The sequence below is a fragment of the Dasypus novemcinctus genome, chromosome 12 (assembly GCF_030445035.2).
Source record: "Dasypus novemcinctus isolate mDasNov1 chromosome 12, mDasNov1.1.hap2, whole genome shotgun sequence".
Taxonomy (NCBI): Eukaryota; Metazoa; Chordata; class Mammalia; order Cingulata; family Dasypodidae; genus Dasypus; species Dasypus novemcinctus.
Genome location: NC_080684.1, coordinates 38,117,011 through 38,144,499, shown reverse-complemented (window position 1 = coordinate 38,144,499; position 27,489 = coordinate 38,117,011). Strand labels below are relative to the sequence as shown.

Genomic DNA, 27,489 nt, shown 5'->3' with positions numbered 1-27,489 from the left:
CCCTGCTCCGCGCTCGGCCGAGGTCAGAGGCTTGAGTGTAAGGCACAGGATAGATGATGCTGAAGATGAGCGGGTGGCAGCGACAGAGCCAAAGTCAGAGCCGGAACCTGAGGAGAGAGGTGAGTACTGGCTCCCCATCTACCCTTTACCCTCCCACCCTCGCGAACATCGGTTGTCCCCTCAAACTTGGGACGTCCGCTTTTTAGGATGTGGCCCCACCCCCTCCACAATGAAGTTAGTGACCATTCGATGGAAGGAGGTGGGGGAATCCCTTATTCAAGAGTGTCACCCACCCCTCCCCGGAGCACGGAGTGCGATTAGGCGAAGGGGCGCCGGCTGCCTCTCGGAGACTCATTTCTCTCCGGTTGCTGACCTCAGGCCTTCTCTTTAGACCCGTCGGGTGGGAGGCGGGTCAGCAGGACACACCCCCGCGCCGGGAAGACTGGATGACGGTGGCTTGGGCCGCTGACGCCGCCACTTTGCCACCAACGGCCCTTCCTCCTATTCCACTCGAAACCCTGTCTCAGCCTCAGCCTTTTGGGGCCAGCCTGGCCTCATCGGTGGCTGGGGTCTCCTGCAGGAGGACCACTCCACACTGTGGCAGAGGACGGGAGAACCTTGCTGAAACTGATCCAAGCTCCTGGGAGGAGGGGTGTAAACGGACAGGGAATAGAGGTGGATTTTCCCTTTCCCTAGAATCTCCGGGCTTCCTGCTTAAGAGAGCAGCCTGGATCTCCTAAGTATGGGAAGCCATTTGGAGTCTCCCTGGTGTACTGTCCTTCCTCTGGGATTGGTCCCTGCCTATTTCCCCCATCCTCTCTTCCAACCAATCTCTGTGTAACCATTGCATCAGGCCAGCCCCCTGTTTGGTTCTGCAGCCCTCTGGTCTGGAACTCCACTGCTGATGAAAGCCAAGTCCCACGCACTGGAAGGCAAGGGAGAGTTCCCCAGGGAGACAGCCCTGCAGAGAAACACTGAGGGCGATATTGCATCTGCAGTCCCCAGGGATAGGCAGCTGCTGCTCTGCCTCTGGGCTTAGGCCTCCTTCCCCACAAGACAGATTGGGGGAAATTTATCCATTCATTCTTAACAAATACTTAACCAGTACTTGTTATGTACCAGGCACATTTAGACCCAGGATACACTGGTAAACCGGAGGGGGAAAAAAAATAATGTGCTCACAGAGTTTACCTTTTAGTGGAAGGAAGTACAGACAAATGCCATAAAGAAAACTAAAGCTCGGAAAAGGAATAGAAAATGCTTGTTGTGAGGGTTACAGTTTTACAAAGGGTGGTCCGAGATTATCCACTTTAGTGACATTTAAGTGAAAGACCTAAATGAGGTGCATGCAATTATCTGGAAGAGCTTTCCAGAAGGAAAAGTAATAGCAGAGGTCCAGTTGGCTGGACTAGAGTGGGCATGAAGATGTAGTAGATGAGATGAGAAATGGGGAGCAGGGGAGAAGCAGATTGTATAGGACCTTTAAACCATTTTAAGGACGTTAGCCATTAATCTGAGTGAAATAGAAAGTCATTAGAGGGTTTTAAGTAGAGAAATGACATGACTTAAGTTTTAGAAAGCTTATTTTGGGTGCTGTACTGTGGATATATAGACTCCAGGAGTAGCAAGAGCAGAAACTGGGAGAGCTGCAGTAATCCAAAGGTGAGAAGATAACTTCATGTAGACTAGAAACAATGTTAGTGGTTAGAAGGGCTCAGATTCTGGACATTTTTGACTAAGAAATTTTGCTTGTGGTTTGGATTGGATCATGGAGTGTGAGGGAAGAGATGGATCAAGGGTCATATCAAGGCTTTTAACTTAAGCAAATAGAGTTGTCATTTACTGAGATGAGAAAGTCATTGTGAAGGGGAGGATCAGCAGGAGTTAATTTGGGACATAATACACTGGAGGTGCCTATTAGACATCCAAATGGAGATGGCAAGTAGGCAGTTGAAGATAGCTGAATTGGAGGTCCCAGGAATAGTCCAGGCTGGAAATGTACATTTGAAGGGTATCAGTATGGGAATGGCATTAGGAAAGTGCCCCTTGATTTGTTCCCTTCCCTTCTGGTCCAGCCCTTAACCCTGGCGGTTTTGAGGCCTGCTGTGATTTTAGAGAAAGCCGAGTTGGCCAGGACTTTGCTATTATGTAATCAGGACTACAGAACATCAGCAACTAAAAATAAAAAGGAAGTCAGGCTCTCCTGTGTCCTTGGAAATGGCTACAGGGGCCATTATTCAAAACTGCTCCCAAACACTATAAGACCAGGATATAAGGAAGGACAAATAGGCTGGAGATAAAAGTAAAGCATCCTGCCCTTCCCCCTTCCAAAAATGGCTAACATTTATCTTTGTTTCCTCGCAGTGTTCCAGAAGGAAGTGTATCTTCATACATCACCATACCTGAAAGCAGGTAAACTTAACTAACCCTTTCCCAGACCAAGTCATAAGAGATGCTGCTTAGGTTCCTTTTGCTGGGACCCTAAGAAGTTAGGAAAAGACCTTGAGAAGATGGGGAGAAGAGTTGAATCTGAGCAAAATTTTGCTATCAGGCCATATCCATCCTCCTGGCCTGCCCCTCATAAGGTGATCAAATCATTATTCTTAGAGCATGTCATAATTCAAAGCTGGCTGTAAGACTGCAGTCAACCCCAATAAATACAATTAATTTGTTTTACCAACCTACAATCCCCATCTACATTATGCTGACCCAAAGGACTGTTTGCCCAAGCTTCCAACACAGGAGGAGAAATAAACACAAATGACTTGGTCACTGCCCCCTGGAAACTACCGATAGGAATTTCTAGAGGGGCTAAGGACTTTTACTAGGATCTCCTAAGAACTTATATCTAGGCACTCTGCTGGGCATAAAAGTCTTGTACATCAAGTGCTGGGCAAAAGCAAGGAGGGAATATTCATTTAGATCAGGGTTGGCAAATGTTAAAGGGCCAATAGCAAATCTTTTAGATTTTGTGGGCCATAGAGTCTTTGTCACAGCTATTCATCTCTACCGTTGTAGCATGAAAGCAGCCATAAACAATTTGTAAATAAATGGATGTAGTTGTATTCCAATAAAACTTTACTTACAAAACCAGGCCAAGAGGCCAAAGTTCGCTGGTCTCTGGTATAGACTCTGTTTTGACTGCTTTGTGGCTATTGTTCTGTCCACTCCTATCCTGAGTATCCTGGGTATGTACTTTTCCAGAGGCTGATCCAACCGCAGAGATGGCAGCTGAGTCTTTGCCTTTCTCCTTCGGGACACTGTCCAGCTGGGAGCTGGAAGCCTGGTATGAGGACCTGCAGGAGGTCCTGTCCTCAGATGAAAATGGGGGTACCTATGTCTCACCCCGTGGAAACGAGGAGGTGAGAATGCTAGGCCTAAAGCTAGGGGGGGAGATGTAGTCCTTCCCTTACCTTCCCAACTAACTTCTGCCTACCTTTCCCCATTGCCTTGAAGGAAGAATCAAAAACCTTCACCACTCTTGACCCTGCCTCTCTGGCTTGGCTGACTGAGGAGCCAGGACCAGCAGAGGTCACCAGCATCTCCCACAGCCCTCGCTCTTCAGATTCCAGTCAGAGCTCCCTGGCTCAGGAGGAAGACGACGACCAAGGAAGACCCAGGAAAAGGAAACAGAATAGCCAGTCCCCAGCCCGGGCTGGGAAGCAGCGAATGAAGGAGAAAGAACAGGAGAATGAAAGGAGAGTGGCACAGCTAGCTGAAGAGAATGAACGGCTCAAGCAGGAAATTGAGCGCCTGACCAGGGAAGTGGAGGCGACTCGCCGGGCTCTGATTGACCGAATGGTTAACCTGCACCAGGCATAAACATTGGGACCATCACTTTTCTCTTGGGCCACAACCTGCTTTCCCAGAAGTGGCTACTGACTACTTTCTCATCAGTGCCAAAGATGTGACCCTCAACACCACATATTCCACAGGGGGTAGGTCTGAGGTAGACAAAAGGAAATGCTCTCAGCTTGTATATAGATATTGTACATTTATTTATTACTATCTATATCCATTAAAGTGACTATGAATCACATTCTTTCACTTTTTCTTCTTGCCTTTAGGGGGTTCAGTGGGTTTCCCCTCAGCCAGAGCCAACTGTTTCTTTAGCTCCAAGAGTTTAGCCACTTCTGCAGCCACCTGGTTCTTGTCAGCCTTTTGTGCTTTCAGTTCTCGGACAATGTTGCCCTAAGAGAAGGGGAGGGAGGGATTAGCAACAGTGAGACCAAGAAGGACTGCCTTAGGATTCAGCTTTCTCAGTGTCCCACAGGGCTTAAGCTTCATACCTGTTTCGTCACTTCATTCATCAGCATGTGTATCTGCTGTTGTCCAGTTGCTGTGACAGTCTCAGCAGCAGCTGGCTTGGGGGAAGGCTTTGCCTGGAGAACAACAGCATTGTCACCCACTATCATATATACCCTCCCAGCCTCCTGTTTTATATAAATTCATGGGAAAGTGATTACCTTTAACTCCAAGGACTCTTCTAGCTAAGACAGGAAAGAAAAACTAGAAGTGAGGAAGCAGTAGGATCAAAGATGGAAAGAGTGATGAGTAAGAACTATTTAGGGAAACTAAGAAGGAGAAGACACAGTGACTGTTGCTGGGCGAGAGAGAGCACAGTCTATAGCTTTCTCACCTGGCCACCTCCAAAGCGCTGCCTCAAACCTTCCATCTGATCATTTTCCAATTTTTGGAATAAGGGACTGACCTGTGAAAAAATAATTCGTGAATCATTCCACTGATAAGATATAACATCTACCAGACTAAACAGAGGACCCCCCAATCTCTGACATGATAACTGAGTAAATACCTGCCAAATTTAGGAAAGAATCCAGAAAAAGCACTGGCATTTGCTATGAAAACCCAAAGTATTCATAGAGTCAAAGAAGTCTAGGGGTGTATGTAATCATCATCTTGTATCAGAGGAAAGGCCTTATTCTCTGTTCTCCTTGCCCACTGTCTATTAGCATTCTGAAGTTTCTTTGGACACCTACTGGATACCTGTTTTATGTGCCGCACATTGGGTTCTGGCATGAGGAATAATGAAGGTATACAAGCTACAGATAATAAAGGACTTGTGAACCAACACCAAGGGCTTTCTGTTAAGACACAAGCCTAGGTGCAGAGTTGGCAGGGAAGGGGTTCAGAGAATAGCTGTGTGAGTCCCAAGCCCAAAATAAACCTGGAGAGGTGTTAGGTCTTCTCTGACTGTATCTCAAAGGCTGCATGACAAAGGAATTTTAGGAAAGCATGACCATTTAAACTGTCGGAGACCTACTGTGCCAATCTGGTGTCCTGCTGGCAAGGTACAGAGGAAGTCTGTGAGCAGGATATTGCAGGCTGGAGGTGGAAGCTGTAGCTGGGCCTGGATGGTGGCGCTAACCGCAGGCATGTAAGGCTGGAGCATGATGGAGAGCAAGGCAGCTATATTCACCGCCAAGCCCGTCACTGTGCCTGCCCGCTGCCTAGGAAAGAAAAGATATTTAATGTCAGGACCTCTATGAGGACACAGCCTATTCCTATATATAACCCCATCCCCTTACCTGTCAGCCTCGTTGCCTTTAATTCGCTTCCAGGGCTCATTCACCTGAATATACTGGTTGCCATGGCGTGATATGGTAAGGATACTGCGTAGGGCATCCCGGATCCTGGAAAACAGGAGGCAGGCCAAGGTATAAGATCCTAGAGGGACGAGAATGGAGCTCTGAACATGCCAGCAGATCACCAAGATGAGGGAGAGGTGTAGGTTACTTACCGAACCTTCTCAAGCAACTGGTGAAAGTGCCGAAGCTCCATGGTAACATGGGCCAGCAGGCGCTGATCATCAGGGATGAGCACCATCTCGGGTACCCGTCCTCCAAAAAACTTAGACACAAACATCCCTGCTCTTGATAGTGGTGGAGGAAGGGAAAGGAAAAAAAGAAGGGTAGTGTTAACTGCCTAATCTCCTTATATTAATTGGACCCTTATTCCATAATTTTACATACTCTCATGATTAATTACTGTCTATAACTAACCATATCTGACTCCCTCAGGCAAGAAGGCAAAACTTAACAAGTTAATTCCTTATTTTATCCCTAAGAAATGTGAATGCACATAACAGATAATTACCATACAGACGTCCCTTATTTTAAAGTTAAACAACTGTTCATTTTATTTTTAAGATTTCAAAACTTAGAATGATCAAACTGAAATAAATACTATGCATTAACTGCTATCAGAGAAATACTCTGGTATGGACTATCTGTTACAGGCGATTAATCACCAAACCTAAAGGGCTATGGTGGAACTGAGGTAAAGGCCCAGGGTTCAGAGTGTGGGAGTGGAGAACCCTAAACCATGGAGGATATTTCTTTAGATGATAGATTAGCTGAGAGATAAGGACCAACAGTGGAGTATAAGTCTAAAGTAACAAAAACTCTGAAGTACAGCAGAAGCCTTCTGCCCCTAAACCAAAATAACCCCTTCCTTCAGCCAAATTTTTCAGTGGTCTCCTGGTGAACTTTTTTTTTTTTTTTTTGAGAAGAAGCCGGGGACTGAACCCAGGACCCCTGGGTTGGTTTTTTTGTTTGTTTGTTGTTTTTGTTTTTAGGAGACATTGAGGATGGAACCCAGAAACTCCCATGTAGGAAGCAGGCACTCAACCGCTTGAGCCATATCTGCTCCCCAGGTGAACTTTTTTGATAGGAGACCACATCTCCAATTCTATAAAAAACATTAATAAGAAAACAAGTATCAATAATTTACTTTGTGGCCACCTTTACTAAATCTTATCTCTATAGCTAACTGTTCCCTCAAGCATAAAACTACAATGCACTAGAGCAGAGCCTAACTGATAAAAATCTCGTTCCCACATTGTTCTCTCCATCCCGCAGACCCTCCTGTCCATTTATCAGCCCTCTCCACATTCCCACCTGAGCAGAGAGAAAGCCCTAAGGCCAGCTTAACTGCTGACTCTGACCCCCTCACAAGTCCCACCTGTTGATGAAGTTGCCCAGGTTGTTAAGCAGCTCAGAATTATTCTTGAGCAGCATGTCTGTCCAGGAAAACGCACTGTCCTGGCCCTCAGGCCGTATGTACAGCAGATAGAAGCGCCAGATGTCAGCAGGTATCCCTGTGTCCTGGGCCATGTCTCCGAACACTCCCACACCCCGGCTCTTGGAGAATTTCCCATCCTCGTAGTTCAGATACTCTGGGACAGAGAAGGAAAATAAGAGGCATCTGTTCAAATCACATATTTCCTTCTCTGACCTACTAACTCCTCTTTCCTCTCTCTCAACCTACCCAGCAACATCTCGTCAAATAGCTAGCTGACTTACACAGAACTTGGAGTCACTTCCTCTCCATTTGGGCCTTTCTTTAGTCCCTTTTCTTGCACCCATCACAAAATTTTAGCTTTGAATTCTTGCTTTTGTTCAGGATCTTATTTCCTTCTTTCTGAACTGAGTTCTCGAATTCTCACTATTTTCAATTTCATCTCAACTCTCAATTCAAAACGTAGCACTGCTCTAAAATGTCCTTCTGAGTACTGCCTCAGACGTCATTCCCCAGAAACATCCAGTCTTCTTGAGTACCTGTAGCAATAAGGTGTTTGACCAAAGTGTAGTTGTCCTCAGCTCCTAGGACTGAACATGGAAAGACTAAGCCATGGAAGGGAACGTTGTCTTTGGCCATGAACTGATAAAGGTCCACCTAGGGGAATAGGGTCAAGAGAGATCTAAGACCTTCCTCAAAGGCTCAAAAGAGACTAGGGAGCAACTTTAACCCCTATCCCCCACACACACACCCCCCCCACACAAGCTAACCAGGAACTGCTCACTTGCTCTGGGTTCTTCCACCATCTCTCCCACTCGTCTGTGTAGTTGGCTGTGATGGATATGTAGCCAAAAGTGGCATCAAACCAGACATAGAATACCTGGACGGTCAGGAGGATGGAAACACGGTAGAATGAATGAACACAGGGAAAACTCACCAATCCAGTCTCAGACTGAAACAATACACAAAAGTCTATTTTGTTAGCCCAGGGTCTCATCCCTGAGGCTGAATAATTTGGACTATGAATAAAGGTTACAGGATTTTTACCTTGTCCTCAAAACCTTCTAAGGGCACAGGTGTTCCCCATTTGAGGTCCCGGGTTATGCAGCGTGGCTTGAGGCCATCCCGAAGCCAAGAACGAGTGATGAACTGGGCATTGGTTGTCCAGTCACTGCCAGGCAGTGTCTTCTCCAACCACTCCTCCAGTCGCTTTTCTAGCTGAGACAGGCAGAGAAAGACAGAGGGCTGATTTAAGACAGTCTCATGTATGGATTGCACAAAGGTAACAAGTACAACCTTTGTGGGGTTCAATTTGGCAATATGTAATTAAAATGTAAAAGACTCATGTACTTTGACACAGCAATTCCAATTCTAAGAATTTATTCAACAGAAATATTCACACCAGAATGTAGGGATGTGTATATAGAGTGCACTGTCTGTCACAGCAGGAAATTTTAAATAACCCCCGTAGGTCAGTAGGGTTTAAGGAAATATGGTGTTTCAATACAATGAAATACTTGTAAGATCATTAAAAAAAGTGGTAGACTTATGTATGGCATGAAGAGATCTCAAAGACACATAAATAGAGCAAACTGCAAAACAGTAATATATGATATAATCTTGTTATAAAAATAATTAACACACAGATTAAACAAAAAAATTTAAAGGAATATCTCTATATATACACCAACACTTATTCTCAGGTGAGGTTACAGGGATCTTCTATGTTTTATACCATATATGTCTATCTGAAAAAAATTTTTAAACATACTTTTACAACACTTCTGTAAGCAGAAACAAAGGTCTTTTTGGGCGGCGGACTTGGCCCAGTGGTTAGGGCGTCCATCTACCACATGGGAGGTCTGCGGTTCAAACCCCGGGCCTCCTTGACCCGTGTGGAGCTGGCCCAGGTGCAGTGCTGATGCACGCAAGGAGTGCCCTGCCAGGCAGGGGTGTCCCCGCGTAGAGGAGCCCCATGCGCAAGGAGTGCGCCCCATAAGGAGAGCCGCCCAGAGCGAAAAAAGTGCAGCCTGCCCAAGAATGGCACCGCACACACGGAGAGCTGACACAACAAGATGACACAACAAAAAGAAACATAGATTCCCGGTGCCGCTGATGAGGATAGAAGCAGTCACAGAAGAACACACAGCGAATGGACACAGAGAGCAGACACTGGCAGGGGGTAGGATAAATAATAAAAAATAAAATCTTTAAAAAGAAAAAAAGAAGAGAAATAAAAACTATATATATATGTTTGTCTTTACAAAAATAAAAATGTGAAGGATAAATCTGAAAAGTTGTTTACCTACAGGGGCTAGGAGAAGAAAAGGGTGGAATGGGCAGGGGAAGAAGCAACACTTCTCTGAGTATACCTTTTTGAATGGTTTTGATTTCTGTAAGCATGTTGATGTTCTAAATATTAAAAATTAAGAAGGATGAATTAGGGAAAAAATAGCTAATGAATCAAACATAATAATTTATTTCAATACCATAACCACAATGAAGAGGGAAACAACTAATCCAAGTAAGCTTTGAACACATTATTTGACTGTATACCCTTAGTCAGGGCTAGGGGAAGAAAGGAGAGAGGTAGCAGAATTGACAGCAGTCCTGATCTCTTTTTAGTAGATTTGTTTTTTTTATAGTAGTATGGATGAGGCAATTGTGAAATTACTATCTTGTAGGATTGAGCAAATGAATCAAAGTGCTGATGTTGAGAACCAGAGTTCTTACTGCGGAAGAGAAAAACAAACATGGAATAAAGGAAAGCAAGGAAGAATCCTGTGGGAATGGATTGGAATTGGAGGTGTCATATGAATCTAAGATAAATGCCTGTCTTTGCTGAAAGGGCCTAAAAGCAAAGACACCCCAACATCAATGAGCATACCACACCTAACACCTAGATCTTGGTTTCTAATACTGTTCATCACTAAAATGAAGCAGAGCTTTGTGAAGAAAGCTTGATTCCAAGGCTGGGACAAAGATAAGCCTAGTATATAGGTTATGCCAGAAATTAAGGAAGTGCCCCCAAAATGATGAGAGACCTCAAAAACACACAGAAGAGCCAGCGTCCCTGGGCAGATAAGGGACAATTTGAACATGGAGATAATTTAGGTCAGGAATAAATTATAAGCTATTAGAAAAGAACAGGAATCCCTATGCCAATTGGTAAATGTGGAGGGAGTGGTATAGTAGGAAAGTCATCATAATAAAGATTGGTTCAGGTAAGAATGCTCAATAGATGCTGTATTTAGAAGGACTATTTTGATAAAGAGCAAATACCTATTCTCATAGATTGCTTATAAGATGCAAGGGGGGGAAATATTAACTATACAGTGGAGGAACGGAACACTTCAACCAATCAAATGAACATCACCAATGAGGAGATAGATAACTATCAGGTGCCTCTGGAAAGGACAAAACATCATTCATGTAGTATTCCTCATCTAACCTCATCTAAATCATGAGAAAATGTCCAACAAATAAGGTTTTATTTTTAAAAAGGGCACAGGGGCCTGTATTCTGAAAAAAAAAATGTAAATGTCATGAAAAACAAAGGCTACGGAACTGTTTCATATTAAAAGAGACTAAAGACATGAAAACTAATCTTGATTTTTTAAAACTTAGAACAGAGTTCCTATATCCTCCCCGCCCCCAATGCAAATATTTTTGACAAGGGAGCCAAGTCTACTCAACGGGGAAAGAATTGTCTTCAACAAATAATGCTGAGAAAACTGGATATCCACATGCAAAAGAATGAAAGGAGAATCCAAACTCACACCATATACAAAACCTTAAAGTGCTTCAATGGCCTAATTATAAGAGCTAGAACTATAAAACTCCTAAAAGAAAAGATAGGGAAAAAAAGAAAGAAAAGCATAGAGAAAGATCTTTAGGAACTTATATTAAGTAATGGATCCTTAGACTTTTCACCAAGGGTAAAAGTAACAAAGGAAAAATAGATAAACTGGACTTGTTGAAAATTAAAAACTTTTGTGCATAAAAAGCCATTATTAAGAACGTGACCCCCTCTCAATCAGAAACAGAGTGAGGGGAAGCAGATGTGACTCAATCGACTAGACTCCCATTACCATATGGGAGGCCCTGGGTTCACTTCCCAGGGTCCCCTTGAGAAGGCAGACTGGCCCGCGCCCATGGAGCTGACGGCCCGTGCCCATGGAGAGCTGATGCAGCAAGATGATGCAACAAAGGGAGACAAGAAGACACAGAAGAACGTGCAGCAAGTAGACACAGAGAGCAGACAAGAAGCAAGCGGCAAGGCGGGGGAAGATAAATAAATAAAATAAAATAAAAAAGAAACAGAGTGGGCATTACCATCCAAAATCCTCAAGATTGAAGAATGAACAAAGATAAGGGGGGAATGCAACTATGGACTAAAGTAGACTAATTATAATCCTAGCAATGGAAGAACTTGTATCACTGATATAAAGGCAGTGGCCACCAGAGGTTCTGAGGAGAGGGAGAGGGAAGAATAGGTGTAACATGGGAGCATTTTTGGGACACTGGAATTGTCCTGCATGACATTGCAATAATGGATACAGGCCATTATACATTTCATCAAAACCTATAAAATTGTGTGGTGCAAAGTATAAACTATAATCCACAATCAGTAGCAAGGCTTCAAAATGTGTTCATCAATTGTCACAAATGTACCACTAACGAAAGATGTTGTCAATATGAGGAAGTGGGTTATGTGGGATTATTTATCTATTTATTTATTTCCAGGACCTCATACATGGGAAGCAGGTACTCAACAACTTGAGCTACATCTGCTCCCCAATTAGAGTTGCTTTTTGATTTTGTTCCTTTGTGTTTTTAGAAGGTACCAGGGATTGAACCCGGGACCTGGCACATGGGAAGCAGGCACTCAACCACTTGAGCTACATCTGTTCACCCCCTTTATTTATTTACTTACTTATTTTTCTATCTGGTTACGTCACCATCTTTTTCATGCCTCCCCACACTGTGTAGGGGCCTGCGCCTCTTCATGTTGGTCTGGGACACCTTTTTTCATTTTTTTTACCAGGAGGTCCTGGGGACCGAACCTGGGTCCTCCATATGGTAAATAGGAGCACAACTGCTTGAGCCACAGCTGCTTCCCCACTTTATTTTTTTTCCTTCTTTACTTTTTTAAAAATGTTACATTCAGAAAATATGAGGTTCCTATATACCCCCCACCCTTGATTTTTGATGTAACATTTATGTAATCTAAAGCTTCCTTAAAAATAAAAAAATTGAAACATTAAAAAAAAAAGAAAGTGAGATGACAACCAACAGAATAGGAGAAAATATCTAGAAACCACATATCTGATCACCTCCTACAACTCAACGACAAAAAGACAATAAACCCAATTTTTAAAATGGGCAAAGGACTAGAGTAGACATTTCCCCAAAGAAGATATACAAATGGTCAATAAGCACTGATAAGATATCGAACATCATCAGCCAGTAGGGTTATGGCTAATCAAACCCACAATGAGATACTCCCTCATATTCATTAAAATTGGTATTATTATTTTTTAAAAAATAGTGTTTTGGTACATTTTTGGTAGGAATGTAAAATGATGCAGGCATTATGGAAAAGATTTTGGCAGTTCTTCAAAAAGTTAAACATAGAACCTACCATATGACCCAGCAATCCCATTTCTAGATATAAACCTCAAGGGAATGAAAGCGGTGTCTTGGACATCTGTTGTACATCATTGCTCATGGCAGTATTCACAATAGCTAAAAAGTAGATGCAACCCAAATGTCCATCAGCAAATGAATGGAAAAACAGTGTGGTATGTACATACAATGAAGTATTAGCCTTAAAAGGAATGAAGTTGCAATATATGCTATTATGTAGACAAATCTTGAAGACATCGTGTTAAAGGAAATTAGTTACACAAAAAAGGAACAGATATTGCATGACCCCACATATATGAAATAACTAGAAAATGCAAATTATAGAGACAGAAAGTAGAATATAGTTTACTAGGGGCCAGGAGGGAGAATGTACAGTTAATGCATTAGGAGTATAGGGTTTCTATGTGAGATAATGGGAAAGTTCTGGAGATGGATAGTGTGAGGGTAGTTCAACATTGTGAATGTGATTAAACGCCATGAATGCTATGCCTGGGAATGGCTGAGATGGAAAATTCATGTTGTATATGTTTTCATGATTCAAAAAAAAAAAGAGAGAGGGGAGTGGATGTGACTCAAGTGGTTAAGCATCTGCTTCCCACATGGGAGGTCCCAGGTTCAGTTCCCAGTGCCTCCTAAAGAAACCAAAACAAACAAGCAAAACAAATGAAAAAACCAACTCAGGGGAGCCAATGTAACTCAGTGGTTGAGCGCTGGGTTTAGGTTCAGACATACTAGGTCCCAGGTTCAATCCTAGGTCCTTGGTATGTCAAAAAAAGAGAGAGAGAGAGACTAAAGAGACAATGACAATTAAATGCAATACATGGTTCTTGACTGGGTCTAATAATGGAGAAGAAAAGGTCCGAAAGGACATTACTGGGACATGAGAAATTGGGATATAGACTGTAACTTTATATCAATGTTAAATGCCTTAAATTTGATAACTGTATTTAAGATGTTTACAGAGTTAATATCCTAGTTCTTAGAAAATACATACATAAGTTTTAAGTGTTCAAAAAGCATGATATGGGAAGCGGATTTGGCTCAACTGATAAGAGTATCCACCTACCACATGGGAGGTCCAGGGTTCAAACCCAGGGTCTCCTGACCCTTATGGTGAGCTGGCCCACGTGCAGTGCTGATGCGCACAGGAGTGCCATGCCACACAGGGGTATCCCCTGCATAGGGGAGCCCCATGCACAAGGAGGGCGCCTCATAAGGAGAGCCGCCTCATGCAAAAAAAAGTGCAGACTGCCCAGGAGTGGTGCCACACAGATGGAGAACTGACGCAGCAAGATGATGCAACAATAAAAAAAAGAGACACAGATTCCTGGTGCCGCTGACAAGAAGGCAAGCAGACACAGAACACACAGCGAATGGACACAGAGAACAGACAATAGCGGCAAGGGGGAGAGAGGGGGAAGGGGAGAGAAATTTAAAAAAAAATAGTAAACAAATAAATAAAAAGAAATTAAAGAAGCCCTAAATAAATGGTAAGACATTAAACAAAACAAATAAGCATGATATATACAACCCCATCTCAAATGATTATAAAATGGATAGATAATACATAGATATATATATACAGAGAGAGAGAGAAGTAGAATGATACGGCAAAAGTAGGAAAACATTAAAAGTTGGTGTATATATCATCCTGAACTAAAGAAAAAAATGCTATAAAAGACATTTCTGGGAAGTGGACTTGGCCCAATGGATGGGGTGTCTACCTACCACATGGGAGGTCCGCAGTTCAAACCCCAGGCCTCCTTTTTTTTTTTAAAGATTTATTTATTTATTTAATTCCCCCCCCTCCCCTGGTTGTCTGTTCTTGGTGTCTATTTGCTGCGTCTTGTTTCTTTGTCCGCTTCTGCGCTTCTGTTGTCGGCAGCGGCACGGGAAGTGTGGGCGGCGCCATTCCTCTGCAGGCTGCACTTTCTTTTCACGCTGGGCGGCTCTCCTCACGGGCGCACTCCTTGCGCATGGGGCTCCCCCACGCGGGGGACACCCTTGCGTGGCACGGCACTCCTTGCGCGCATCAGCGCTGCGCATGGCCAGCTCCACACGGGTCAAGGAGGCCCGGGGTTTGAACCGCGGACCTCCCATATGGTAGACGGACGCCCTAACCACTGGGCCAAAGTCCGTTTCCCCCCCAGGCCTCCTTGACCCATGTGGAGCTGGCCCATGAGCAGTGCTGATGTGCGCAAGGAGTGCCGAGCCACACAGGGTGTCCCCTGCGTAGGGGAGCCCCACGCGCAAGGAGTGCACCCCATAAGGAGAGCCGCCCAGCGTGAAAGCAAGTGCAGTCTGCGCAGAAGTGGTGCCGCACACACGCAGAACGGGTGCAACAAGATGACGCAACAAAAGGAAACACAAATTCCAAGTGCTGCTGATAGGGATGGAAGCGGTCACAGAGGAACGCACAGCAAATGCACACAGAGAGCAGACAACTGGGGGCGGGGAGAGAAATAAAAAATAAATCTTTAAAAAATAAATAAAGACATTACTGAGATGATTGACAATACTGTAATATGTATGATATATCAAACAAATGTATCAGTTAAGGCTTCTGAATTTGTTGACTGTACTGTGGTTGTGCAAGAAAATGCCATTTTTCTTAAGGAAATACACACTGAAATACTTAGTAAACAGGATGGATATATGCATGTGTGTTCATGTGTACATATACAGAGAGAAAAAGAGAATATGCTAAAGCCCAAAAGAGCAAAATCTTTAACAACTGGAGAACCTGGGCAATAGAAATTTTTGGCAATTTTTTGGCAGTGGGCAATCTGGGCAGATTTTTGGTCAATTTGAAATTATTTCCAAATAAAAAGTTGAAAAATTAAAAAAAAAAAAGGTGGGAGGAGACAGATCTACTGTCTGTCTCCACAGATCTAACATGGAAAATTGGTCAAGACATGTAAAGTGGAAGAAAGCAGATGTAGCTCAGGCAGTCGGGTGCCCACCTCCCACATGGGAGGTCCCAGGTTCAGTTCTGGGCCTCCTAAAGAAGAAATGAGCAGACAACGAGCAAAAAACAATGAGCAAACAGACGAGGGAACCAGCTGGCAGCAGGGGGAGGATAAATAAACAAATAAATAAATAAATCTTAAAAAAAAAAAAAACAGAAAGCAGGTTGCAAAACAATGTGAATGCCATGATCAGCAATTTTTTTTCAGGAGGTACCAGGGATTAAACCCAGGACCTCGTACATGGAAAGCAGGCACTCAACCACTGAGGTACATCCACTCCCCATGATCAAATTTGTATTTAAAAAATTGCAGCATTAAAAAAAAAAAAATTGCAGCATAAAAATGCTCTAATAAGGAGTGGGCATAGCTCAGTGGTTGCAGCACATGCTTCGCATGTACGAGGTCCCATGTTCAATCTGGTACCTCCTAAAAAAAAAAAAAAAAAAAAAGAGGCCACCCAGAGTACCCAGAGTAGGCTGAGGGAAAGGCCCACTTACCTTAGGCAGGTCCAGGAACAAGTGCTTGGAGGATTTCACCACAGGGCACGATCGGCAGACTTTACACTGAGGCTTCTGTGAAGGAATAGTCAAGAAAGAGGGTCACACAGGGCAGGACAGCCAGGATTACGACTGTAGGCCAGGGGAGCTGTCCAGGCCAGTGAAGAGAACCCTCCCCTCTGTCATCCAGCTTAGCTTCAGGCTTCTACCCAGCCAACTCATCAACTACTATAACAATATTTGTTCCTCAGAACATGGTCCTGGGTTTAATCCCCAGCCCCAGTATAAAATAATATTTAAAAAATTTTATAAAACATTTTAAAAATTAAGAAAATTAAAAAATAAAATAAAGTAATAAAGAAGAAATTCTGTATGGTACAAGTTGAGTGTATAAACATCAAAGGGTGATGACTAAGGGAGTAAATAGTAGTAAGGTGGGGCTAATCAGTGAAAGTTTCCAAGTAAGTTCTGATTTGGGTTTTTGAAGATGTGAAATTATAGCTCTCTCAGGACCTCTCTCCAGAACTCCCCATGTCCATATCAAACTGCCTACCTTACATCTCTTCTTGGATGTCTAGAAGGCATCTCAAAGTTAACAAATCCAAACAGTATCACTGCATTCTGCCTGAAAGCCTGGTCCTCTCCCAGTCTTCCCCATGTTAGTAAATGGTACTACCATCCAACCACGCTGCTCAAGCCAAGAATTTAGAAGTCATATTTTTCTTGACTTTCCCCCAACCCCAACTTCCAGTCCATCCAGCTCTACAGGGTATACCTCCAAAATATATCTCAAATCCTATTTTTTTCTCTATTTCTACTTGCTACTAACCTAGGCCAAACAACCATCATTTCTGAACTACTACTCTAGCCACCAAACTGGTCTCCTCACTTTCTCTCTTGGTTCCCTCCCACTCATTTTCCACAAAGCAGGTTGCCATTAAATTAGAGTAACATCAAAATTCCCACGATGGCTTACAAGGTCCTTGGGATCTGGCCACTGCCTACCTCTCTGACCTCATCTCGATCCACTCTCCTTCTCATTCACCGTGCTTTTTTTTTTTTTTTAAGATTCATTTACTTATTTTGCCCCCTTCTCTTCCTCCCACCCTGCTGTTCTTGCTGTCTGTGTTGTCTTCTCATTTTCTCTCCTCTAGGATTCACCAGAATTCGATCCTGGAGACTCTGATTGGAGAGATGTTTCCTGTCAACTGCGCCACCTCAGTTCCTGGTTTCTACTGCACTTCACCTTGACTATCCCTTTGTCTCTTTTGATGCATCATCATCTTGCCACATGACTCACTTGCATAGGCACTGGCTCACCATGCAGGAATGCTTTCTCTTCTTTTTACCACAAGGCCTCAGGGATTGAACCCAGGTCCTCCCATATGGTAGGCGGAAGCTCTATCACTTGAGCCACATCCACTTCCCACCAGCCTTTTTAGTTCTTTGCTGTCCTAGAGGTTTACATTCCCCAGTCCTTCTGCCTGGAACACTCTTAACTCCACTCATCACTTGGCCTGCTCTTTCTCATTCTTTAATTAAGATCTTGGTTCAATTATTACCTACTCTGAGAGGACTTCCCTAATCACCTAACTTGAATTCTACCCCCGGAAATCACTCTCTCATCTCACTGTCAGTTACTCTATAATTACATTACTTACTTCCTTGTTTAATGTTGGTCTCCTCCCCACACTAGATAAAACTATCTCGTTCACCCTTAGATCCCAGCACCTAGAGCTCTGATTGGTCTATAGTAAAGGCTCTATTGGGAAGCAGACTTGGCCTAATGGATAGGGCATCCGCCTACCACATGGGAGGTCTGCGGTTCAAACCCCAGGCCTCCTTGACTCGTGTGGAGCTGGCCCATGCACAGTGCTGATGCACACAAGGAGTGCCCTGCCATGCAGGGGTGTCCCCCCTGCATAGGGGAGCCCCACATGCAAGGAGTGCACTCTGTAAGGAGAGACACCCAGCATGAAAGAAAGTGCAGCCTGCCCAAGAATGGCACTGCATACACGGAGAGCTGACACAACAAGATGACATAATAAAAAGCAACACAGATTCCCGGTGCCGCTGATAAGGATAGAAGCAGTCACAGAAGAACACACAACAAATGGACAGAGAGAGCAGACAACTGGGGAGGGAGGGAGGGGGAGAGAAATAAATAAAAAATAAATCTTTTTTTTAAAAAAGGCTCTATTTTAACTATTTGCTGAATTTATAAATCAATGAATGAGTAAACATGGAATAGCAGAAGAGACAGGTTATTTATGGAAGAGAGAATGATCCCAAACAAGACACATCAGGCAGCCTGAAGCAGGAGCAAATGGTAGAGAAACATAAATGGGAATTGTCTATTTCCTAACAGTGCTGAGTACATGGTAAATGCTCAATACCTATCCGTCAAATGAACTGAATGATGAGTTTCTGAGACAGGGTAGAAAGGGCCCGCTGATAAAAGGTCTTGAATATGGAGATAAAAATCCTGCATGGGATGACACCGGGAGTCCCTCAAGAGTAAGGACTGTCTCCTCCCCGGCTTTCATGAGGCCCTTCTCTCACCTTGAGCTCTATGGCATTGATGAGCTTGCCACATTTGTCACATTGGTCACCCCGGGCCTCCTCGTAGCCACAGAAGGGACACACACCCTCCACAAAGCGGTCAGCCAGGAAGCGGGCACAGCGCTCACACCGCAGTTGCTCCACAGTATCTTGCAGCACAAAACCTCGTACCAGCAACCGCTGGAAGATGTCCTGGGTGATTCTGGGCGAGGTAAGGGATAGGGGAGTGGCAGGTCAGAAGAGGTCAGGGGAAGTCATCCTCTTGCCACTCCAACCAAAGACTCAAGCTCATTTAGTCCAAGCTCCAAAGAAATCAGGCAAAGGACCCCTTAAGGCAAAGGTCATTTGTTCAACTTTAGGGAACTTTACTGGTTGAGTCCAGAACTCTCACTCCTGTTCCCCAACTACCCATACAATCTCTTCACTCAACACTTGAGAATTTATTTTTGTTGGATACAGATATATCTATATCTGTTTTCTAATCTTCATTAACAAAAAGCTTCAAAAAGATATGACTGTGCCTATTTTTTAATATATCCTAAAAAGTGAAAGTAAATTAGACCAAATGCTAAACTGCACAGCAGTGTCAACTAGCACTTTCTACAACAAAGTTTTTATAAAGATGAAGATCACACAGAGGGAAGCAGATGTGGCTCAAGCAGTTGAGCTCCCACCTACCACATGGGAGGTCCTGGGTTCCATTCCCAGTGCCTCCTAGGGTAGACAAGACAGAGAACTGACACAACAGGTAGGCACAGTGAGCTGACGCAATAAGATGAAGCAATAAAGAGATACAAAGAGGAAAGACAATGAGACACACAACAAAGCTGGGAGCTAAGGTGGATCAAGCAATTGAGCACCTCTCTCCCAGCTGGGAGGTTCCCTATGCCTCCTAAAGAGAAGAGGAGCAGACACAGAGAACACACAATGACTGCAAACAACTAGGAGGAATAAAAAAATAAAAAATAAATCTTTAAAAAAAAAAAAAGATCACATAGAGAAAGAATGAATATACTTGTTATAAATGAACGCAAGAATGGGAGGGAATATCTTAATGCTTTGTGGCAACCAGGAAGGACAAGGGAGGCAGCAGAGGGAAGGTAGATGCTTCCCTTGAGCTTTCATCCTGTCTCTCCCCTCTCTCAGCTGGTCAGGCTTCTGCACACAAGGAATCCCATCTATAATGCAACAATCAGATCCTAAATTTAGAGGGAATTCCTAGATAGCTACTCTGGTTCCATCAATCTCCAGTATATCTTCAGTGTCCCCAGCCCCATCCATTACCCCCACATTTCTGTCTCTAGCCACAAAAAACCTACAGAGTCTGCTGTGGAGTGGTGGTGCGACCAAAAATATCAAATGAGATATTGAACCAGCGGTAGATGTCAGCATGGATGATATGGTACTTGTCGCAGATCTGCTGGGGGGTTAGGCCTTCCTCCATAGCCTTGGTCTCTGTTGCTGTACCATACTCATCTGTCCCACACAGATAGAGGGTGTTCCACTGGCGGAGGCGGGAATATCTAGAAGGGAAGAAGGTAATTATGGGAAGAGGACTCAGCTCCCACCCTCAAGGCATCTTATTCCCCAGGGGCCCAATGCAACCACCTCCCTAGAAGATCTCCCCCACCCGCCCACCTCCAGCAGCCAGCTCTACCTGGCAAAGACGTCAGCACTGAGTACGCAACCAATGATGTTTCCAAGGTGGGGGACATTGTTGACATAAGGGAGGGCACTGGTGATAAGCACATTTCTTTCCCCAGCCACAGGTAACCTGGTAGAGAAGGAAGATGAGAACAGGCCATGCGAGACACGCGCTGGTCAGGAAGCTAGATTCAAGAGGAACCAAAAGTGCCCAGAACACCCCAACACTGACTAGTGTTCCCCAGCCAGAGGTTCAGATACTCCTGAAGTCTTCCTCATGTGCACTTCCTTTCCCACAGGACTATAAGATCCCCCTACAGTTCTGAGTACATGGCGCTGCCAAGGTGAGTAGCTTCATGTACTGCTACTAAGGAGCTTCATTCCAACACTGATCTCTAGCCCTCTTTACTATCACGACCATCGGCTCATTCTCTGGCTCAATCTTCCCAGATATTGCCAAAATTCTCCCTAGGTTCTGTCCAACACCATCACTCTCACCACTGCCTGAGCAAAAGGGTCACTGAAGGAGACTTCTCCAGCATTGACCTCTCCCCTTCTCCCCTGGTATTATATTGCTATTACCTCTAGTTGCTATCTGAAATCCTTAACAGCTCATCACCCTGCATACAAGTCATATCAGTTCCTTTTGTGCCCCTTGACTCCTCTCCCCAACCCATATATGTTATTTCCTCATAGCCTAACTCAAACCAGCAGGCACTGGCTATTGCCTCCACAGCTACCCTTGCCTCCCCAATTCCCCTCGCCCTGCTGTACGAAGTGAGTCAATTCAGTACTCCTTTTTCATGCTTCATCACCCTCACCTTCTTAGCACTGAGGCTGTTTTTACAATATAAACACAAATATACTAGAGAGAATGAAAAACAATAGCAGCTATGTACAACAGGCGAGCCATAGAGAGACTGAGAGGTGATGGTTTGTTTTTTATTATTGGAATAATGAAAATTCTCTAGGAGTGATTGGAGTGATAAATGCATAAACGTGATTACACCAAAAAAAAACAAAAACAAAATCTGTGTATAAAATCTGTGTTAATACTGCAAAACATCAGACAAAAAAAAAAATTATCCTAAGTGAAAGAAGCCAGACACAAAGTACTACATATTGTATGATTCCATTTATATAAAATATAAGTATAAATCAATTTATAAAGATGAAATTAGATTAGTGGTTATGTAGGGCTAGGGAAGGAATGCTAAGGGGTGCAGAGTTTTTCTTTTTGGAGAATAAAATTGTTCTAAAACGTTTTGTGGTAATGAATGCACAACATTGTGGTTATACTATTAGCCACTGATTATACACTTTGGATAGATCATATGGTTTGTGAATATATCTCAATAAAATTACTTAAGAAATTTTTCTTAAAAAGTCTGTGTATATGTATATATTGTCTTAGTGGAACAGGAGAGTAACAAAATATGCTGCTGAAATTCATAAAGACAAAGTAGAACACAGGTTATCAGAGACGGTGGGGGGGAAGGGAATTATAATGCTTATTATTGAGTAGTTTCTGTTTCAGATAATGAAAAAGTTTGAGTGATCAATGGTGTTAACGGTAGCAACACTGTGAATGTAACTGATTATCACTGAACTGTATACTTGAAAACAGTTAAAATATGGAATTTTATGTTGTATATATGTTACCACAACAAACATTTAAAACGGATAAGCACTAAAATAAACTTACTAGTAGTCTACTATAGACTTGTTGTGATTCTAGCAATGGAAGAAAGACCACTGTTGTGGAGGCAGTGACCCATGGATGTTCTGGGGTTAGGGAGAGCGAAAAACAGGTATCAGGACATTTCTGGGACTTAGGAATCATCCTGAATAACATTACAATGACAGATACAGACTATTATATATGCAGTCATAACCTACAGAGTTGAATGGGAAAGAGTAAAAACTACAATGTAAGCTATAATCCATGCTTAGTGGCAATGCTCCACAATGTGTTTATCAATTGCAATGAATGTACCATACTGATGAAAGATGTTGCTAACGTGGGAAAATAGGGGAGGCGTGGGGAGCAGGGTATATGGGAATCCCCTATACAGTCTCTGTAACATTTATATAATAGAAGTAGCTTTTAAAAAATAAAATAAAATAAAATAGATAAGCATGCATGCAGGGGCCAGGTCCCTAAAGGCCTTGTGAACTACACAAAAAAACCCTCTTTGTGTAGAATTCAGAAAAGGAGGGCAAGATGATATGGAGCACATGGTAGAAGGGAAAGAAAAGAGAAGAGATGGTGTGGCCTGATCTAAGGTAGCAGCAGTGAGGACAGAGAGGAAGAATGGATTAAAGAACTTCTTAGGAGTTAGAATCAATGGCTCGTAATGAATAAATAATGTAGGAGGGACAAGGAAAGAGTTTAGAGGACACCAAGATTTCTGGCTTGGATTCTAGGCGGAAGGTGGGGGTATTCACTAAGGCAGTTAATGAAGGAGGAAGAGCAGCTGGCAGGGACAACAATATTTCTGGTTTTGGACGTGGTGAGTTTGAGACACCTTTGATCTAGGAAATAAGTCAGGAGCAATCTAAGGAATAAGCACCTGGAGCTCAAAACAGAGACCCACACTGCAAAAAAAGATTTAGATGCTATCAGTGGGTAAAGAATAACAAAAAACATGAGTGCAGATGGGACTGACCACAAGTATCCAAGAGGGCAAGCTAAAAGAAAAGAAAAAGAGGTTTAAGAAAAATGAGAGGAAGCAGATGTGGCTCAACTAGTTGGACACCCTCCTACCATATGGGGGACGGGTCCTGGGTTCAGGTCTCAGTGCCTCCTAAAGATGAGCAGACCCCCGCACCCGCTGCAATGAGCTAGGGGCCCACACCCCACCACATCGAGCAGACGCCTAAAGGAGCAGATGCCATAGGCCAGCAGAGGTTGCAGCCCACGGAGAGTGGATGTGGCTCAGGCCATTGGGCACTCCCCTCCTATATGGGAAGTCCCAGATTCAGTTCCTGGTGCCTCCTGGAGAAGGGGAGCAAACAATGAGCAGACAAGAGACAGACAAGACAACCATCTGAGGGAAAGGGGGACACATTTAATAAAATAAACAAATCTTAAAAAAAAAAAAAAAAGAAAAATGAAGAAATGGAAAATTGAAGCAAAGTCAGCAAAGGGGACCTCGCAGACAGATATTGACTCTATCAACAATTTCCACATAAGAAACCAAGCCCCACTCTTCTGTGCCTACTCACACTGGATTTTGCTGGGGTCGAAGGGTGGGTAAGCTTCCTAGGCCCCTCTCCCAAGCAGTTACAGCCATGGCGATCTCCTCCTCAGATAGGGTAGCCAACTCCTCCTCCTATGAACAATGAACAGAATCCCTTACCAGGGGAGGCGAGCCCACAAAGTAAGGAAACCCTCTCCTTGCTCTCCAACAATTGAAAACATTAGTGACCATGCTCTCCTAGCCACCCCCACCTCAGGCTCCAAGGGTCTGTGGGGACTCCTCTGCTGTTTCAAACCTCAGGTTCATTGCTGACAGCCCTCCCCTCAAGGGGGCTGGGTTGGGGCTGTTTCTGGAGGTAGGGTCGGAAAGCCAGGGCACCCTGCTGCTTCAGCACAGTCTCTGCAGCTTGTTGACATGGCTCCTGGATACTCAGTGTCTGGAACCAGCTGCGCAGGGCACCCAGCTCCTCTGTCAGCAAGGGAGAAAAGAGGGAATCAGCAAGCATGGGGACCTGCACTAGGCAGGCAGAAGTGGATCTCCTCCCTTCCTTTGTGAGCTTTCTCTAGTCACCTTCCCCAGTTCTCCACCATCTTTCTGCCAGAGCTTCCCTGCCCAGCTACACCCTCAAGCGGGGAATCTATATCTTACTGCTCAATCTGTAACTCCCTACACCAAGTTCCCAGAGTTGGGCTGGGGATGAAGTGATATCTAGTCTTCTTACCAGGGAGGTAGGCTGGGTCTTGAAGTAATGGGTATAATGCTCCCCACAAAACAATGTCAGCTACAGATTCTGTTTCCTTTGTAGAGGGAAAAAAAGAAAAAGGTACACAAGTGAGACACTCAATTTTTTGCCAATGGTAATAACAGCTCATGTTTACTGAGCCATTAACTATACGTCAAACCCTGTGCTAAGCACTTTACATGGTCTCATTTAGTCTTCACAATAAACCACTGAGATGAGTCCTAATGTTACTCCCATTTCACAGATGAAAAAATTAAGGATTAGTGAGATTAAGTGATTTGTTAAGGAACCACAGCTAGTTAGTGAAAGCACTGGGGTTTGAACATTCTGAATACAGTCTTCTTAAACCTTACACCATATAGCATTTCCCAATTCCTATCTCAAGGCCCAACTCACCCCAGCCAGGAAAGGACAGCTCCGACGACTCAAGCTGTGGTCAATATGAGTCAGGGCTCTCCGCACTGGATCAAGAACATCTTCCCTCTTCTTACCTTGAACCACTAAGTAGTAAAAGGCGGCAGACAAAGCTGGCTAAAATGCAAGGGACGGAGGTGAGGATGGTCATGCAGAGCAAGGGCCTGCCTGCCATCCACCTGCCTCAGTCCCACCTGCAGCTCTGTTGCTTCCCATTCCAGCCACTGGTTGGTGAGGTCATCCTGCTCCCAGCCAGATAACAGAAAGAAGTATCTGTCCAGGGAAAGAGTGACAGAAGATGGAATTAGAAGGGCCCATTTGTCCAACCCACTTCAGAAATCATTCTTTATCACCATGCAGTGGTTGCTAATAAGGCCATATACAAGGGCAGTGAGCCCTGATTTTATTCAGCCACTTTCCCACACTCACAGGCCCAGCCAAGGACCAATACTAACCGACAGATTGCACTGGTGGAGAAGAGGTAGTTGCCGCTATCCAGTTGCAAGACAGGAATCTTAGGCCGGGTCAGGAATGGGACCACACATTCTGATTCAGGAGGAGCAAGGAGGTGCAAAACAGGGCAAAGAAAAGAAATGCTCTGTCAGCATAGAAGAACCAGCTCACATTGTTCAGGAAAAGGGGAACAAAGTGGGCAGTCTCATCTTCAGTGGTTCCAGGACAGGACCACTGAAAGGGGGTGGGTCCAGAATGAGCTCCAGAAGCCAGCAGGTGTTGAGCTGAGACTGCCAGCTGGAAACAACAGATGGGGATTGCAGGGAGGAGGTGGTGGTTATCCAGATAGTGCTGCCGCCAAGAACTGGGACAAATGAAATCAACTAGGCTATCTAGAGAACAATCTGTGATAACAATGGGAGAACAAAATTAGAGGACTGGGAAGACTGACAAGGAGCCCGCTTAAGAATCACCAGACAGGTGGCTGGAAATGAAAAGAGGTAAATGAAAAGAGTGTATGAGTGTGTGTTTTAGGAGGGGAGAGAGGAGTTTCCTACGAATGACAAAGGGGTCTTTAAGGGTTGTGAGAGAAGCTTGAGAAGTGAGGGGTTCACTGGGATGAGGCCGGGTCTGGAAAGATGAAGGAAAGGAGGCTACATGTTAGAAGGGTTATACGAGAGTAATTTAAAGGAGTGACTGAGAGATACGATAGGAAGGGAAGAGGGAATGCGTGACCATGGATAATGAGGGAGGAGGTCGATGGGATGCACGATGGGGCTGAGGGTTTGCGAGGACAATTGCGGGGTGGGTGTAGGGGGTATTACGACCCGCCCCCCTCATCCACCACCCACCAGCACCAGCCCGAGTACCTTCCGGGCCTACAGTGCTGATGAGCACCTCCGCGCTGCCCCGAGCCCTCCCGGCAGCGGCCAGCACTGGCAGGCTCCCCGGGGCGCCCTCGCTTACGAACAGTCTCATTTCGCCGAGTACCCCACGCTGATGCAACCGGAACCGGCCTCCCGCCTTTGCGTTAAGCTACCGCCGCGAGGCACGCCGGGAAATAAAGTCCCGGCTTTGTCCATGCCTCGCGCACTGCTCCCGCAAAGTAGACTATTTCTCCCATCATGCAACACGTGGACACCGGAAAATAATACCATAGAGACAGATAGCGCGTAGATACAGTGCTAGAGCGGCACATTTTTGGTGGGAGGGCCAGAGGAGGCTTTTACGTTTAGGTCACCGCGAATTTTTGCGCTCTAATACCTGTCGGAAACCGTGGCCGACTCTAGTCCTGTCATAGCCGCGAATAAAGTGGCGATGTCATCACAGTGGCCATTCACGATGGCCGCCCCTCGTTCGAGTTCGTGGGAATCAGAATTTTAGAGTTGTTAGTTTCAGAATTTTAGAGTTGTTAGTTTCCATGAGCTTACTTTAGCCACAAACTTAAAATTGGTGCAGGTCCACAACGAGTGGACACAGAGAGCAGACAACACGGGGTAGGGGATGGGGAGGGGATAAATAAATTAAACTTTTTTTTTAATTGGTATAGGTCGAAGCGAGTAAAAAAGAATGTGACTAATTAATTAATATTGATTTGATATTAGTCTGCAGCTTATGTGGAGCTAGCTAGACATTTCCCCAGGCTCATACAATCTCATTAAAGGGAGAGCAGGACAAGTGTAGAGAAAAGGTCAGATTGAGGGGAAGTAAGAAGGCTGAAAGTTTGGCAATAAGTATCCACTATGCAAGAAAGTGCATATCAGTAATTGAGAAGGGGATCCTTACTCATCTTTGTATCCCTGGTTGGTGCCCAAGTCAGTAATATTTTTGAGATTATGGATAGTTTACCTAATAGTGCTTATTATGTGGTAGACACTGTTCTAAGCACTCTGCATATGTTAATTCATTTAGTTTTCAAAAAACCCTGTGGAGATTCTGGTTTTTTGAAGTTAGGTGATAAGTGGGAGCGGATGTAAGCTCAGTGGTTGAGTACCTGCTTCCCATGTACAAGGTCCTGGGCTCAATCCCTGGTATGTTCTTTAAAAAAAAAAACCTTGTGACTTCCCCTCAAGCTTCTTGGAACACTCTGGGAGCCCTGAGCTGCCAGGTAATAAGAGTCCTGAGACAACCCTTGCCCTGCTGGAGAGGCCAATTCCTGTCAACAGCTCCAGCTGATCCTAGCTATTCCAGCCATGCCCATCTATGTGGCAGACACATGAGCGAAGCCCACCTGCCCACTGAATACCACTAAGGGACCCTAGTCAATGCCATGTGGCTCAGAACCTAAGGACTACCCAAATTGCTGCCAAAATTGTGAG

General features: G+C 44.4%; 3 protein-coding genes across 5 annotated transcripts in view; 2 read left to right on the top strand and 1 right to left on the bottom strand.

Annotated features, from left to right (window-relative positions):
* Window positions 1–9: 9 nt before the first annotated feature.
* DDIT3 (DNA damage inducible transcript 3) lies at window positions 10–4,039 on the top strand. Its single transcript, XM_004481304.5, has 4 exons — window positions 10–119; window positions 2,365–2,412; window positions 3,205–3,362; window positions 3,457–4,039. The coding sequence occupies exons 3-4, from the start codon at window positions 3,225–3,227 to the stop codon at window positions 3,820–3,822; spliced, it is 504 nt and encodes a 167-aa protein (XP_004481361.1). The 5' UTR covers window positions 10–119; window positions 2,365–2,412; window positions 3,205–3,224; the 3' UTR covers window positions 3,823–4,039.
* On the bottom strand, window positions 3,975–26,320 carry MARS1 (methionyl-tRNA synthetase 1). Of its 3 annotated transcripts, none has more exons than XM_004481300.5 (22): window positions 26,041–26,320; window positions 25,174–25,264; window positions 24,913–24,991; window positions 24,701–24,835; window positions 24,284–24,359; window positions 23,858–24,030; window positions 23,588–23,694; window positions 20,373–20,489; window positions 20,035–20,238; window positions 18,716–18,917; window positions 16,154–16,228; window positions 8,086–8,256; window positions 7,823–7,918; window positions 7,578–7,695; window positions 6,982–7,195; window positions 5,759–5,890; window positions 5,547–5,651; window positions 5,282–5,468; window positions 4,640–4,711; window positions 4,467–4,490; window positions 4,290–4,382; window positions 3,975–4,191 (listed from the first exon to the last, which is right to left on the bottom strand). In XM_004481300.5, the coding sequence occupies exons 1-22, from the start codon at window positions 26,147–26,149 to the stop codon at window positions 4,045–4,047; spliced, it is 2,727 nt and encodes a 908-aa protein (XP_004481357.1). In that variant the 5' UTR covers window positions 26,150–26,320; the 3' UTR covers window positions 3,975–4,044. The 3 variants fall into 3 exon arrangements, with proteins under 3 accessions (XP_004481357.1, XP_012376203.1, XP_004481358.1); XM_012520749.4 differs by having other exon boundaries at window positions 24,701–24,804; window positions 26,041–26,271; XM_004481301.5 differs by lacking the exon at window positions 4,467–4,490 and having other exon boundaries at window positions 26,041–26,293.
* Window positions 25,458–27,489, top strand: part of ARHGAP9 (Rho GTPase activating protein 9) — a 13,199-nt gene continuing 11,167 nt past the window's right edge. Inside the window, exon 1 of the mRNA XM_004481307.4 lies at window positions 25,458–25,671. The gene's annotated coding sequence lies outside the window, so the exon portion shown is untranslated. The remainder of the gene's footprint in view (window positions 25,672–27,489) is intronic.

Excerpts from the sequence above, each read along its gene's own strand:
- DDIT3 (XM_004481304.5), top strand. The coding sequence starts at position 3,225 with ATGGCAGCTGAGTCTTTGCCTTTCTCCTTCGGGACACTGTCCAGCTGG. Across the intron at positions 3,363-3,456 it reads CACCCCGTGGAAACGAGGAG|GAAGAATCAAAAACCTTCAC; the intron begins GTGAGAATGCTA and ends ATTGCCTTGAAG.
- MARS1 (XM_004481300.5), bottom strand. The coding sequence starts at position 26,149 with ATGAGACTGTTCGTAAGCGAGGGCGCCCCGGGGAGCCTGCCAGTGCTG. Across the intron at positions 18,918-20,034 it reads ACCACTCCACAGCAGACTCT|AATCACCCAGGACATCTTCC; the intron begins GTAGGTTTTTTG and ends TACCTCGCCCAG. Across the intron at positions 5,469-5,546 it reads AAAGGCAACGAGGCTGACAG|GCAGCGGGCAGGCACAGTGA; the intron begins GTAAGGGGATGG and ends TTTCTTTCCTAG.